The sequence below is a fragment of the Rhopalosiphum maidis genome, chromosome 3 (assembly GCF_003676215.2).
Source record: "Rhopalosiphum maidis isolate BTI-1 chromosome 3, ASM367621v3, whole genome shotgun sequence".
Taxonomy (NCBI): domain Eukaryota; kingdom Metazoa; phylum Arthropoda; class Insecta; order Hemiptera; family Aphididae; genus Rhopalosiphum; species Rhopalosiphum maidis.
The window spans coordinates 57,899,442-57,915,014 of NC_040879.1; the positions used below are offsets into that span (position 1 = coordinate 57,899,442).

Here is a 15,573-nt window from a genome sequence, read left to right on the forward strand (position 1 = left end):
TAAAATATCATTTCCAGGCATTTATTTTTACTTTAATTCCTAAATCATGTATAATTTGTTAACTTGTAGACATTAATTCATAAGACTATCTTTTCAGATGCCTATTTCTTTAAAGTAAAATAATTACTTATTGATTTAACTGGTTGTATCTTATATTAACAAACTTTTTCACCAAATTTCACAATGAAGATGCTGCTTAAACAGTCAGTTTTACTAGCAAAAGCTAACCATTTATAAACATCTATAAGTAAAATTACAAGAAAACTTGATTTTTAAAAACTCATCTAAGTTAAGCAATATTTTTTACATTATTTATTATATTCCAATGCTATAATATAAGTATTATATACACCTTTAAAATCTAGATAAGATAATCATCTCCTTACATTGGTAAAAGATAAAACATTTGAATTAGCTTTTTGTTTTTATAACGTGTAGTTAATAATACTTTATCAAAATTGTAACATTTCAATTCATGACAATTATAGTCAACAGTATAATATAATATCATTAAACTCATAACGTATTATACATCAATATAATAATTAGTAGATATCGAAGTTTAAGGCGATTATAATATTTTATAAATCATAACTTCACCGTGTCTTGTTTATGTTTAAACCACACTTTTGATATTTATAACTATATCCAAATAGGAATATCATATTTTGCGAATGGCGGGTATTCGAAAAACACTGCCAGCGCTACCTAGTGGACAATTGTGTAACCCATTTGCCGCCTAAACGGTATTCAACTACTTATTTCCTCCAGCGTTTAATTGACAGCGACTAGACCGTTTCTTCTCTATACTAGTTAGGTATTTGTGTTTCTTCTACATCATGATATTATCATCACACTGCGCGAGTGGCGTTGGCTACACTGCGTATTACGCGAAGCCACTGACCCGCAGTCAGTATACGACGTAGTTAATCATAAACGTAGTAGATAAAGTGAGGTGACATGCTCTACAAGTTTCCTTCACATTTGCCGCAGTGCTTTTGTCGACATTGCTCTTAATGCTGTTGTCGAGCTATAATTCGTTTTTAAAATTGAGAATAGTTGAGTCATTCGCGTTCGCGTTGTATACTCTCCGACACCGCTTACTATCGTGTTCGAGCGTCAACCATAACCGGTTCAATCACATTGTAATACGCTATCATACCGTGTTTTCGATCTGTCGATTAATGAGATCGCGTTCTTATTACCGCCATTCAGTCGTAAAAATCCACGCCGAAGAGCCCGAGATACAAGTTGTTTTTTATTTTTCAAGGTGAGACGTATTCTTTTTAATCACATGATATCTGCAGATATTTTGTATCAACATTATTATTCAGTTTTTGTTTTACATGTCGATCGTTATTTTTGCGCATCTACTTAGGCTTATCCCCTCTTAACCAAGTGCATATTTTAATTGATTTACCATTGTAAGAATAATCTTTATGATACAGTCCGCTGTCTATTATGATTATTATAACCAAAAATAAATAACGACTGACTTATGATGACGTGGTGCGCCTCGCTCTTCCCGGGCTTTTTTTTTAGTTTGGTTAGGTTAGATAATCGTAATTACCAATGCACTCTATATTATTAGTATTACTATTTTTCATATACCGTATGTCTAATACCATAAGTCATACCTTAACAAGACGCATTTATCATTAGTTTCATTATTATATTCTCTTTGCTCATGTTTCGTACAACCTATATATCCTTCATGATTTTGGTGTACTTTTCGTTTCGCTAGTGAAGTGAACACTTATCCGCTATCGTTACTTTTTATTAAAATAATTCTACTCGTTTTTTTAATCCTTGTTGTCGTCAGCTAATAACTGAGACTCCACGATTTTCATCTTGATGATCATTATCAGTCTAACATTTTTTTTATGTAAATTACCTTGTATTACTGGTCATGCAACGTATTAAAAGTACACGACTCAACCTTTACGTCTTTTGCTGTAAGCTCTTACAGTAATATAGAATTGCTCACCTCCGTCAACTTTCCTGATCGCCAGAGGTGATTGCACAAGCTTGCCAGCAACATTACGTTGTTTGAGGGGCCGCTGAGGACGTCCAGATTTGGACACAATCGGTAGTCCGTCCAGTCAAACACACCATCGTCTAATTTTCATTGTAGTTTTAACAAACAAGTTGTCCCTAATTGTAATTTCTCTCTATGGTTGTTGCACAAAATCGATCAAACTACAGAGACCCACTACTAAACTGCATCAAAGTCATTTGTGTGTATACGAGTTGCCGTTACTCATCATTGTGGTTGTATGTTGGGCTGCCTATCTACAAAAATACAGGCGTAAATGTAAAATATAATATAGTATTTTTCCATATTTTAATTTATTTATGTTGTTATAATTTTTTCATCTATTTTTTAATTTCATTTTTTGAAACAGAATATTTTTTAGAATATTTGGATGTATCAAAATATAAAAATTTTGACGAGTATTTTAATGAGTTATAAGCTGGGTTCGGAACTTATAGTACTAAAATACACTAAAATATGCGCTTATAATATATGACCCAATAAACATAAAAGTGATGAAAAGCATTTGAAAAAAAAAACCATATATAAAAAGGATTTGTTAGATATGAAAATAAATTTGTTATTATTATTGGAAATTTTTATACTACACATTTATAAATCAAGATTCTTAAAAATTGGTTTTTAAATATTCTAAATATATAATATAGGCAATATATTATATATTTACTAAAAATGTGTTGTCATTAATACAATTTTTACGTTTGTGGTTGCATTGAACTATTATAGATGTTTTCTAACGTTTTCAAACAGAAAAGCTTCTCTTTAGGATTATCCAACTCAAATTACTAACTGAGTTTTATCGTTTTATCGTTTTAAATTGCTTTTATTGAGTATTTATAGGTCACATTAATGTACATTTTTGTGACAGATGGCTGACCCTGTATAGATATAAATACTATATAGTATAATGAATATGCTGGAATGAGTCATCGTGAGAGATGTTCACAATAATACGTTTTACGAAAAATGCGAGTTAGTTGACACGGAATGAATAAAATACTTAATACAAAATTAATGGTGGAATAATAGCCATTGATAAGATTGAAACACGTCTCATATAAGCATAACAATGCGTGTTTAGTTATTCCGTACTTTAGCACATCCGCTCGGCCATCACCATAAAAACGAAAGAAACAGTGAGGGTATTGAAAACGAAGCATCCAATAATTCTGTCAGTCGTTGGCGCGTCGTTATCCTATTCACTTTGTTTTACGTATTTAAACGATAGAAAATTTTAGCGCGGCAGAAAATATTTAACTCGCACTCATCACTAACACCATATTCATGTACATATCATATTGTATTATTTAAATGACCATGACATTGTTTTTAATTACTACTTTTTATGTATAGTCTCAAGTACTAAGGAGTGTGCTCCGGTTAAACAATGGATTTAGACGAGGTCCTTGGTGAATTGGGATTGGGCCCATATCAAGTGTCCATATGTGCCGTTATTGGATTCATTCTAACGTACTCAAACATATCTCCACTTAGTTACGCCATTACAGCCAGTGATCTTAAATACAGGTAAACTTGGAGTAATTAATTATTATTAATAGGACGTCATACCCGCATGTGTTGTACTGTTGTCTCTGTCTTACGAACGTAAGACATAGTAAATTTGAGTTCAACAGATTCAATTTTATACTGTTAGCTTTAATATTAGAGTCAGTTTACCTATTATCAAACTTAAAGGTAATAATATTATCTATGACATATCATAGGCTTTTATTGATATCTTAATTTTTAAGCGAGTTATAGTTATGTAAAATATTAAAACTTTAAAATGCTCGTAACTCGCTTAAAAATTAAAATATCAATAAAAGCCAATGCGATGCCCTAGATAATATTATTACCATCAACTTTGATAATAAGTAAATTGACTCTAATATTAAAGCTAACAGCATAAAATTGAATTTACTGAACGCAAATGTGCTATGTCTTACGTTCGTAAGACAGTAATAACACATGTGCGAGTATGACGTCCTCTTAACTACAAACAATTTAGGAAGTAAGTTTGTTGGTTCATTTTTAAAAGGGTTTTTAATTAATTAATTTATATAATTTATAATATCGTAATTATTAATGGATACTTATATTATAACAATAAATTGGACGATCCTAAATTTGTTATAGATCTATGTGTAAATTATATTTTAAATTTAATTTAAAATGTCTAAATTAATATGACCTATTAAAAACTATTAAAATTGAAGTAAAATTTAACCAAACGTAGAATTAAATCAGTAATTAAACTTAACATTTGAAAATATTTGATGTAATTGATAATTTAAGACTCAATTTGATTATTTACGAAGAAATAAAATGTTGTGATAATTTCTATTAACCATAACTAAAGTTCTTGTTTGATGCTTATAAATGATAATTATACATTTATTTTAATGTTAACATCAGTATCATTTCCAATAGTTTCATTCAATAGTTTTATAATTTAAATTAATAATATAGGTATAATACTGTTCAATAATAATAATCATAATTAATAAAAGTAATTGTTATAATATAATAATATATTATGTTATAATATTTATAACTAAACATATTATGATTTCCATTTTATATTATTGTCTATACTCTATAGTACTATACTATAATATTATGTGTATGCCAACATTGACCAAAATCCTAATGTAAATGTTAACACCCACTAGTACACTAGTACATGTCTATATTATTTTAAATTTTCAACATTCACCAATTTAGTAGGTGTATGTCGACATTCTCTAGGACTTGAGGTGATTGTCAGCACTCGCCAATTGCGGAAATTCACAGTAACATATACATCTCATTGTCAAGAATCGTAGAAGGATTTGCAATTCAGAAAATTATAAAATAGAAAAGTTATCAATAAATAAATTAAATTAAATATAAACTAATTTAAAAGTGAAACACTACTTGCAAAATCCTGATTGTCCATATTGTGTGGACTTTTACAATAAATATTTTAATTTAATACTTTGTTATCGAGTGCATTGAATAGGTATTTTTTCAACTATAATTCTTTTAGGTGCGAAATCCCGCAGTGTGACATTGACAACCCATCCTTCAACGTGGACTGGTTGAACATGACGATACCTTTCAACAAAAGGACCAATGAGCCTTATAAATGTCTAAAGTACCACTATATACCACATAATGTTAAAGGGGCTAATATCTCGACCAATGGTACATGTATGCCAGAAGCATTCAATGTCAATCGTAGAGAAAAATGCGACAAATGGGTGTTTGAAGACATGGAAAGGACAATAGTAAATGATGTAAGTTGGCGGGCTTTATTACATAAATTGTTTCGTAATACTTATTTGCAATACCTTTCTAACAACACCAATTATTTTACACATAGTTTGGTATTATGTGCGAGGAAAACAAATGGAAACTCAGCATGGTGGGAACCATCAACAGCGTTGGTCAATTATTCGGCATTCCCTTATCAGGATACATTTCTGACAAGTGAGTGTAACTATAAAGTACTTAAGTACCTACATAAGTATTATAGCAATGATCTTATATTTTTGCTAGTAAATTGTAATAATATTTGAACAAAAAATTAAATTTTGTGTTTACAACATATTGATACAACGAATATCAATATATGAATACTTATTAAACTTATATTAATTAATACATTACTCTATGGCTTACAATAATATTGTCCTAGTTATTATCCTTAGTCATAAAAAAGTAGATGAGTAGTAACTGATAATTAGATAATTTAAGTAATAGATATTTTTGTATAAAAAAAGAAAAAAACTGTTAGTAAAATTGTTATACTTTTATTAAGTATTATAGTATTATACCCACATAATAAGTCTAAATTGTAAATTTGTTTAAATTACATTTTACACGACAGATGTATTTTAAAATAGTTCTATACCAAAATGATCATCGGAAAGTGGTTTACCATATTTTTGTTTTAATTTTATTATGAAATTTTAGATGAATCAGCTGAAGTCATCACTTATCTGTATTATTCGTAGTTTATATACATAAGTTTGCGAATATTAACACCACAAATTAATTAAAAAAACAAAATTATTTATAATAAATAATAATAATAATGTATGATTAAAGTAGATATATGTTTTTAATTTTAAATTTATTATCCACCTATATAAAAATAAAACTGTTGTTATTAACATAATATGTGTGTTTTATAAAAAAAATTCTACAATTTTTATTTAGGTTATATATAATAATTAAATACATACTTTTATTTTTATGTATATAAAGGTATGGACGCAAGTATATCTGTATAACAGGGACACTCATGTCGGCCATATTTGGCACAATCAAATCCTTCGCTACCAATTATTATTCATTCCTCGTTTTTGAATTTTTGGATTCCATGGCTTCTAGTGGAGTGTATGCTGCAACCTTTGTATTAGGTAAGAAATCAAACCCTTGAAATCAAAAAATATGTTATAAAATAAATATATATTTTTAATAACTAAATTTTACAAATTTTAACATTTTTAGAACTATAGGTTGTAAATATATATTACAGCGAAAACTGTCTAATGCGGAATAGCATGGGACCAACCAAAAATTCCGCTCTAAGCAGTTTTCCACATTATTGAATAAAACGAAAAATTCCGAATTATAAATTCGTATCACTTTTTTATGTAAATAAGTTGATACTTTTCATTTATTGATATACTCATATAATAATATTAATTGACTTTTCCACTTATTAAACTCAGACAGGCGGATTCTGATTTTTTACTTGTACACAAAACAATTGTCTATTGAACTCACTACGCAGGTTAATGGTTTAAATGTGTATTTTTAAGGACATATTTTCACAGTTTTAGCCCATTTTCTTGATTTTATTACACATATATTACGATTAATACTATTTCCTCGACTCGTAATATCGTGTTTTTAAACTATAGCCTATAGATACAAAGTACAATATATTGATAATATAGTGTTAACAATTATGTTGAACAATTGAACAACATACCAAAAATTACTTTTAATCTATCATGTTTACCCAAGCTATAAGTGTTTAGTTCAAAAGTCAAATCAATGAATATAATTTCATAATGACTTAAATAAAGAACGGTAAAAAATAAAATAAAATAATTATTAAGGTTGATAATTTTATAAATGTTAGAATATTTTTCAAGTTCGGCGGTGCTTATATACAAAATTATGGGTATAGTCAAATTTCCCTTATTTTAGTCGAATTGCACTCGGATTTCTAAAAGGTATTTCGAAAAATAAATTACTCATTTGGAGGAGCTAAATGTTTAGAAAACACTAATTTGCTTTCTTACTTACAGGCTTAGGACTAATAATAATTTTAAAGATAATTTATGTATATAATATACATATATACATATATATATATATGTATATATTTATTAAATGTTAGAAATATGACATAATTATTTTTAAAGCGTTCCTTAAACTTGTCAATTATTTTGTATGGTAATAATTACAATAAACTGAATTCAAAAACTGTAACTGGGTTATTTATTTTTGAGCATATAAGTTCTTAAAATGTCGGTTATTTTTTTCTGTCGCCGTTTAGTTGAAGGTCTTATGTCAGTATTCTGCATTAAAATATACGTATATTTAATTGTGTTAAAATAATAAATATAAATATATTTAGATAATAATTCCATGTTAATAAGACATTTTGGTAAAATCGAATAGTTTGAAATGTTTGAATAGCGATTGTTCATAATTTTGGCTTATTACCCTGTATCGAAAATCTGTCCGTGTTATTTAAATTGTATTTATGAATGTGAATCGTAACGTAAATCTTTTACGTGCTCATAAATAAAATTTGAAGATTTTTAACGCTTATACTTTTTATACTTTTCAAATAATTTTATTAAAACATTTTTTTTTTGCACAACTGAATTTTGACAATTACCTACTTTTTACTCGTTTGTAGTTCAGCCATTACCTTTTTTTTTTTAACTCAAATGCATTCGATAATTTATTTTAGATAAAAAGGGGAATTTGACCATCTCAAAAATTATAAGTTAAATTTGGTTGATTTTTTTAAATTTAAAAATAAAAATGTATGGAGGTTATGAATAAGGTTTAGATTAAATTATTTTTAAAAAACAAGGTTTAAATACAGCGTAACTTTAAAATATTAATATTTTTATGTAAAAAATTTTAAACTGACAAATAATTATTCATTATTATTATTATTATTAACTCATTATTTATAACAACATTTGTATTTATTTTCAGCTATAGAATTCGTCAGTCCAAAGTCGCGGGTTATCATCAGTACTGTTGTGGGCTGTTTTTATCCTATGGGCGCAGTTATCATGGGCTTCACGGCCTACATGATTCAGGATTGGCGTATAATCCTTAGAATACTCTACTTACCTGGACTACTTGTAATAGGAGCTGCTTGGTAAATGCGATATTCATTATCACTACAGTTGTACATATATCTACACAAATCTATTATATACATAAAGATTTAAATGCATTTGTCTAAATGATATTTTTACAAAGGTACGTGCCAGAGTCTTTAAGATGGCTTCAAACCGAAAATCGAATTGAAGAAGTAGCCAATGTTCTATCCAAAGTTGCTAAATCCAATGGCAAAACACTACCGGATTGCATCAAAGAAGCACTGGTCGCCAACACTAACGCTAAAGCCAATGTAACGGACACGGTAATGATAATATTGATATAATATTATATATATACATAAATACATAATTAATAAATTATAATTCCATTTAAATATTATGAAGTTCAATCGTATAATAAAATATTTTCCTAATGGATTTTCCAGCCCAAGAAAAACCAATTGTCTTGTAAAAAATTATTGAGTGATATATTTAGTTCAAAAGCGATTACACTGCGTATAATGAATTGTTCGTTTTGCTGGTTAGTATAGTAATTATTTGTTTTACAATACAGGTACCTATACATCATTTAATGCTTTCAACATAATTGTTTCGATGTGATTAAAATGTATTGCATCTTAATATAATTTATTGTATAATTACAGGTTTACGATTACATTAGTTTATTACGGCCTTTCCTTAACTTCTGTGGAATTATCCGGTAACAAACATTTTAACTTTATGCTTGTAAACGCTGTAGAAATACCAGCTAGTTTAACATTGTGGTACGTTATGGAAAATTTTTCGCGACGGAAGACCCAAGCTTACTCGTTCTTCTTCAGCGGATTGGGATGTATTATGGTCAATTTAATATCTGCGAGTAAGCAAACATTTAATATTTTAAATAGTTATTTTTTCTTCATTTTATTAATATGCGTTTTAGAAGTAATAATAATAATAATAATTGTTTTTTTATATTAAAACAAATATTTTGTTACATATTATTGATCAAAGCATAAAATAAAAAATATTATCTTATTTAAAACGTATAAAAATGAATTCAAGACAATATAATGACTTACTCTAGTTATTATAATATACGTAAAATGTTATATATTAATTTATTTTATTTATTCACCCAAATTTATTTTTTATAGAGAACTTTGTTATTAATTTATTAATTTTATAATACATTTTATTTATTTAATTACAAACAAATTGGTTTTATATTTAAAACAAACTTTTTATGTTTTGAAATTATTAATTAAGTAACTCGGATTAAAAGATTATTTGTATATATAATTAAATCCCAATTTTATAATTTCATACATAATTTTACCCAATTTCACGCGCAATCGTATGCCTTTGAATAGTTAAAATCATGTTCTTTGTTATTCTAGCACTGCAACTAAATATATATATACGATATACATATGTATACAATATACCTAAAAAGGTACAACGCACGCAATCGTACTCTGCCTCCTACCTCCTACATAGTTATTTGTAAAAATACAATTTTTGTTTACAACCATATCCATTATTTTAATTATCATCAACATATATTTTTAATAAAATAAATTAAAAATGATTCTATTTTTAATAAAGTTAATGAGTTAAAAAAGTTAAATTGTCACGTAGGTACATAGTTCGAAATCGTACATATCGCATTATGTAGAGTGTTATTTGTACTTTGTACATATTACTGTGAAGTATAAATAAGATAGATAATACATATTATCGCAAAATTTAAAATCGTAGTACAAAAATCTTAGTTTAAATACGTTCATACAGTTCAATTCATTTATAAAAAAAAAAATTTAGATTGTGAGTGAAAAAATATTATTTTAGTATACCTATTGATATTAAAATAACGTGTATTTTTGATTTTTTGTGTAGGTATGTATAGTGTATACACGATAAGTAGTCGAAAAAATGATTCACTCTTTAACTTTGAAGAGAGTTTTGGGTAGAAAATTGAATCTAGTTTGTACTTGAAGATTAAAATTAAAAATTAACAGTATTTTTCAAAATAATTAGGAAAAAGAAATAAAACATTAATTTTTACGTAAAACTAATTTTCCACAAAATTGGTTTTTGTTTTAATTTTTTAATTTGAAAATTAATACATAAACTTTAATACTTTAAATTTTCTCAGAATATTTATTTTAGCGTTTCCTACATATATTATTATTTTCTAAATATTTTTAATCTTTTGAAGCAATTTATAGACATTTGTCATTTTATTTTAGTTTTTTTTTTTAATAAATGATGATAACAAATTTAATGATTACTAAAAATATATTTTCAAATTATTTTGTGGTTAGGAATTCTTAAAAAATTTTATTTTTCTATCCAAAGCTACTAGAAAATTTAATGTAATATTCCTTGTTACTAATGATGTAGAAAGGTCTTTTTCTATGTATAAAAATATATTAACACCCAATAGGATAAGTTTTAATGAAAGTAACTTGACCAAATATATGCTCGTAAATTCCTTTTTTAATATTTTGTATGAATAATTTAAATTTGTTTTTTTTAGAAATAAATTTAATAATTGCTTTTTTTAGGATTTTTTTTGCTACAAAATCCGAGCCCTACTCATTAGTTTTTCTACCTAAAATAAAAATAAATTGTTTTATATTATTTTAATACTAAAACCGTTTTAATTTATTTTTAGTTTTTTTTCCATAAATATCGATAAAAAATTATTCACTGGTTAAAAATTCTTGAAAATCAAACACAAAATTCTGTTTAAGTATCTATACAAAAAAATATAACATGAAACATACTTAGTGATATAAGCTGACAGATCATTTTTGCTCAAAATCGTTTTCGTTTATTTATTTTTTGATAAAAAAAAACCATTTAAAAGAATCAAATTGTGAAAACGTGAATACACCTTTTTGTGTAAAAAGTACCTATGTTCTATGCATTTTAACATTTTGTGATTAATACGGTGATACTGTGATAGTATTTTGTCGTACTCGTGACAATTTGTATTATTTATCTTTTTTGAGCAGCAACATGTTGTGACTTGTGAATAGCATCCTTCGAAATGTGTAGAAAAATCACTGACCACAGTAAACATTGCGATATGTACAATTTCAAACTTTGTGCGTAACATAATATTATTATAAACGTCTATTATATTAATATATAAATTATAAATGTACAAAATTGTATATTTTTATGTAGCCTTTACAATACAATTCATGTATCATTAATTTTTACAGATTATATATGGATACAACTATTTTTGTTCTTGTGCAGCAAGTTTGCAATCACCATGTCATTTAACGCCATGTACGTGTACACCGCAGAAATGTTCCCCACCGAAATGCGTATGACATTGTTCGGTATAACTAGCATGTTTGGCCGATTGGGTGTCATGTTTGCTCCACAAATGACATTGTTGGTATGTACTTGATACATTTTCAATGCCTAAATTTAATAAAATGAAAAACGCTCATAGAACGTCAGAAATTTAAAATGATTTAAATACTTTTCTACAGGGCGCCTATTATGGACAATACGTACCAATCTTATTATTCGGAATTTTATCAATTACGGCTGGGGCGTTGTCTTTCTTTTTCCCGGAAACAAAAGATAAAAAATTACCCGATACAGTAAAACAAGCTGAATTCGTCGTAGATATCTAAGTGAATTAATAATAATTCATTTAATAGTAATAGTTTAAATGGTTTAATAAAAATACACTATGAGAAACCACCAGTTGCATTCATGTCTTATGACACTAAATAGATGTATTAGTTTTATTTTTCATAACTTAATTTTTTATTATTATTTTTTTTTTAATAATCTATTGCTAAGCTGCTAAGCAAATTTTATTTCATAAACTTTAAGTGATTGAATTAAGTTTATATTATAATGTATAATTTCAAATCATTCTTGTGTACCAACTATGTATGTAATATACAATAAACATACACATTTTATAATAATGGATTAAACTTAATGTATACGTATTACATATTATATGAATGAATTGTTTAATAGTAAAAAATATTATCTCAAACAATTTCATTTCATTGCCATTTTCCATGTGTTCTTTTTTGATTAAATTTCAATTTCTGTGATACTAAATATTAATTAATTACACGTTTTTGAAACGTAATAAAACATTGTTTGTTGTGTATTACTATATGGTTTATAATATAATATAATATGTATTGTTAATATATATTCAAGTACTAATAGTATACATTGAACATAAGTAATTTGCACTGTTATCTTCAGCAATAATTTTGATTAATGATTTTAATACAGGGAATACTTAAATAAATATAAGAATATATAAATGTATGAATTAATTTAAGAAATGATAATTTTTGTATTATTTTAATCAACATTCTGTACTTTTTTTAAAAATCACTGTTTACAATGTTGATGTATTACAATTAGTGTTGTAAAAAATTGATAAAACAATTATTTTACAATTTTTATTTTTTATTACTTTAGAAATAAATGTAACTTTAAATTCTACGTAATTTGTAATGTTTTACCTTTTTTGAGAGTCTCCTTCAAATTATTAGGTTGTATCTCACATTGTAAAGAAACTCATAATAACTACCGGGTCCTAATGTAGACCTAAGATTTCAATCGAATAGGTTATCTTTCGTGTCAAATGACGACTTCATGACTTGGTTTTCGATAGAAATACGTTAAATGACATCTGGACAGTTGCTTGCCAATTTTTAAAGCTCAGCCTACCTTTACCAAACTAATTAATGACGAGTTGATTTAGGATAGACAAACAGTATTATATACAGATACAGTGTATCAATGTGTCACCCGATGTGTTCTGCATTAACGTGAAATATTATATTTTCCGATTGCATATACATTTTTAAGTGTTAAAACAGGGCAGTTCCTATGTAAATAATTAATAATTTGCATGTAATTCAGTGTTCAACCGTAAATATACAAATATAATAATAATATTCTTCCATAGCGTTCGTCTTGCAGCGCCGTCTTTCGTGATGTATAAGTTCGTCACCGATCGATCATTTTCTGATTTACTGTTTCGAACGTTTTAGGTATTCCAACTTAAATATTAAAAAAAGATCAAGTCAATTTTAACAAACTAGGCAAACTACCTGACGGTACGCCTGCTCAAAATGTTTATTCGTCGAGTAAATTTAATAGATTTGATACGAACAAATCGTGTCCGGTATCGTACCACCTTCAAAAGTAAGACTACAAGGGCTTTTTTGTCGCCCTTTGGAAATCGCCCCACCCTTTGCACGGTTCTGCCTTTAACACAACAGCAGCGGTATAGTATTTTCGTATTTTCAATTTTCATTTCCGCGTGTAGAGCACGTGCAGCAGTCAGGGCGTGCGTCGCAACAAAAAGAACCGCAACGTCGTCGAGTCACCAGATTATTTGTTCGATTTTATACCATATTGAAAAGCAAAATTTGAACACTGCAAGTGCAAATGGTATTCGTGAAATATCAGAATGAATAATTATATTATATTCAGTTAAGAAAGTACCAGATGAAGTAATTTTGTTACAATTTTTTTTATGTAAGATGTAACAACAATTTAATATAAAAGTCTTCTGATGAGTAATTCTAATAATATATAATGCGTTATAGTTTGGATTTGTTTCAAATATTGCGAATTAAAAAAAAAAAAAACAAATTATATTTTTACTATAAATGTTTTTAATGCATATATTTTGTGTTCAAATATATATTTAACTAGCTGATTTTAAACGCAGTTACCCGTGCCAAATTAAATGTTTGTGGATTTACTCCTCCTTAATCTCCGTTAAATATTAATAACAGTACGTATTTTTAAAATGATAATATTTATTATTATCTGTGTTATCAAGGATGTATGCTAAGTTTAAAAGAAATCTGACCGAGAAATAATGGATTTCTTTTAACTCGCCTTGGAACTTGAATTTTGCAAAATTCTTTTTTAGAGGGTCTTTACATCATAAAACTACTTACCAAAAGATGCTTTAAAAAGATCTTTTAAGAGCATTAAATTCACAGCCTTGATTATAATATTTCAACTCGTTATAATTCAGTGTTTAATGGTTTGATCTGCGTAAATTACAGGAAAAATAAATTAAATAAATTATATCTTCAACTGACATTTATCAAAATATATAGAATGTTTTCTATAAACCGGTTGGGTAGACTGGTGTTATTATGTGCTTAATAAAATAATAATAAAATATAATATAATATTTTGTATAATTTTAGACAAATATACTTTTATAGTAAAAAGATAATAATTTTTATTTGGTATATGTTTGTATTTGTTAACTACTGCAGTAGATTAAATAATAAAAGAAATGTTGGATAGGTATAGCTTTTTATTTTACCTATATAATATTTTTATTTCCGTTGCTTATCGAATGACAAACAGCGTTTACTAGTTGCGGTCAACCAATTAAAAGGTTACCTACTAATTGCAGTCATTGTTTGTACTTTTATAACTCAATAGTGGGATAAAAGCACAAAAATATATAAATATTTCTTAAATGTATAGTATTTTAATATATCAAAAACAATAGTGATCGACTTCAGTTAACAAACTACGGTGACGGTTAATAATCATTTAAGATTACTATACAGTATATGATATAGTATAAACTTACATTAAATGATAATTAATAGCTTTAAAGTCAACTCCGATATAAAAGCATGGAACTTACTGTCAACAAAATTTCTAGATTGGACTACTTAAAAACCGTCAGCTTCAAATTTTAAATTAAATTTTTTAGATACTCATTATAATATCATACTAATTATTACTAATATATAATTTAAATTCTAAATTTTTTAACTCATTTTATTATCAGTGTAAAAGCTCAGTCTTTGCTGTGACCGCAACTTGGACATTGCCTACAATTGCAGCGACCGCAACTGTTATATGTGCTTATCTCAAAAATTATCCATGTAGCAAATGACAACGTTACAATTGTTACAAGAAATTAAATAAATAGGTAGGTAACAGTTTTTGTTGTAATACCTTACCAGTGAAACGCGATTGCGGCCGCCCTACCTTTTTACACGCGAAAAACGCAACAAAATAATTGCATTCTATAGTAATTGCATGATTGAACTCGTTTTACTTTTTACCTGCAAAAAACACCACAATTGCCCATGAGTATATAATATAGGTATTTCC

The 15,573-nt window shown here is 27.0% G+C and overlaps 1 protein-coding gene across 1 annotated transcript; it reads left to right on the plus strand.

The window, feature by feature from the left end:
* The first annotated feature begins 1,228 nt into the window (after window positions 1–1,228).
* Window positions 1,229–12,065, plus strand: LOC113558787 (solute carrier family 22 member 5-like). Its single transcript, XM_026964327.1, has 11 exons — window positions 1,229–1,270; window positions 3,410–3,583; window positions 5,085–5,334; window positions 5,421–5,527; window positions 6,308–6,462; window positions 8,291–8,459; window positions 8,564–8,726; window positions 8,850–8,944; window positions 9,069–9,283; window positions 11,640–11,821; window positions 11,919–12,065. Exons 2-11 carry the CDS (start codon window positions 3,444–3,446, stop codon window positions 12,063–12,065), a joined length of 1,623 nt encoding a protein of 540 aa, XP_026820128.1. The 5' UTR covers window positions 1,229–1,270; window positions 3,410–3,443.
* Window positions 12,066–15,573: the final 3,508 nt, after the last annotated feature.

Coding starts and splice junctions, on each gene's coding strand:
- LOC113558787 (XM_026964327.1), top strand. CDS start 3,444: ATGGATTTAGACGAGGTCCTTGGTGAATTGGGATTGGGCCCATATCAA. Junction 3,584..5,084: donor GCCAGTGATCTTAAATACAG/GTAAACTTGGAG, acceptor TAATTCTTTTAG/GTGCGAAATCCCGCAGTGTG. Junction 8,945..9,068: donor ATGAATTGTTCGTTTTGCTG/GTTAGTATAGTA, acceptor GTATAATTACAG/GTTTACGATTACATTAGTTT.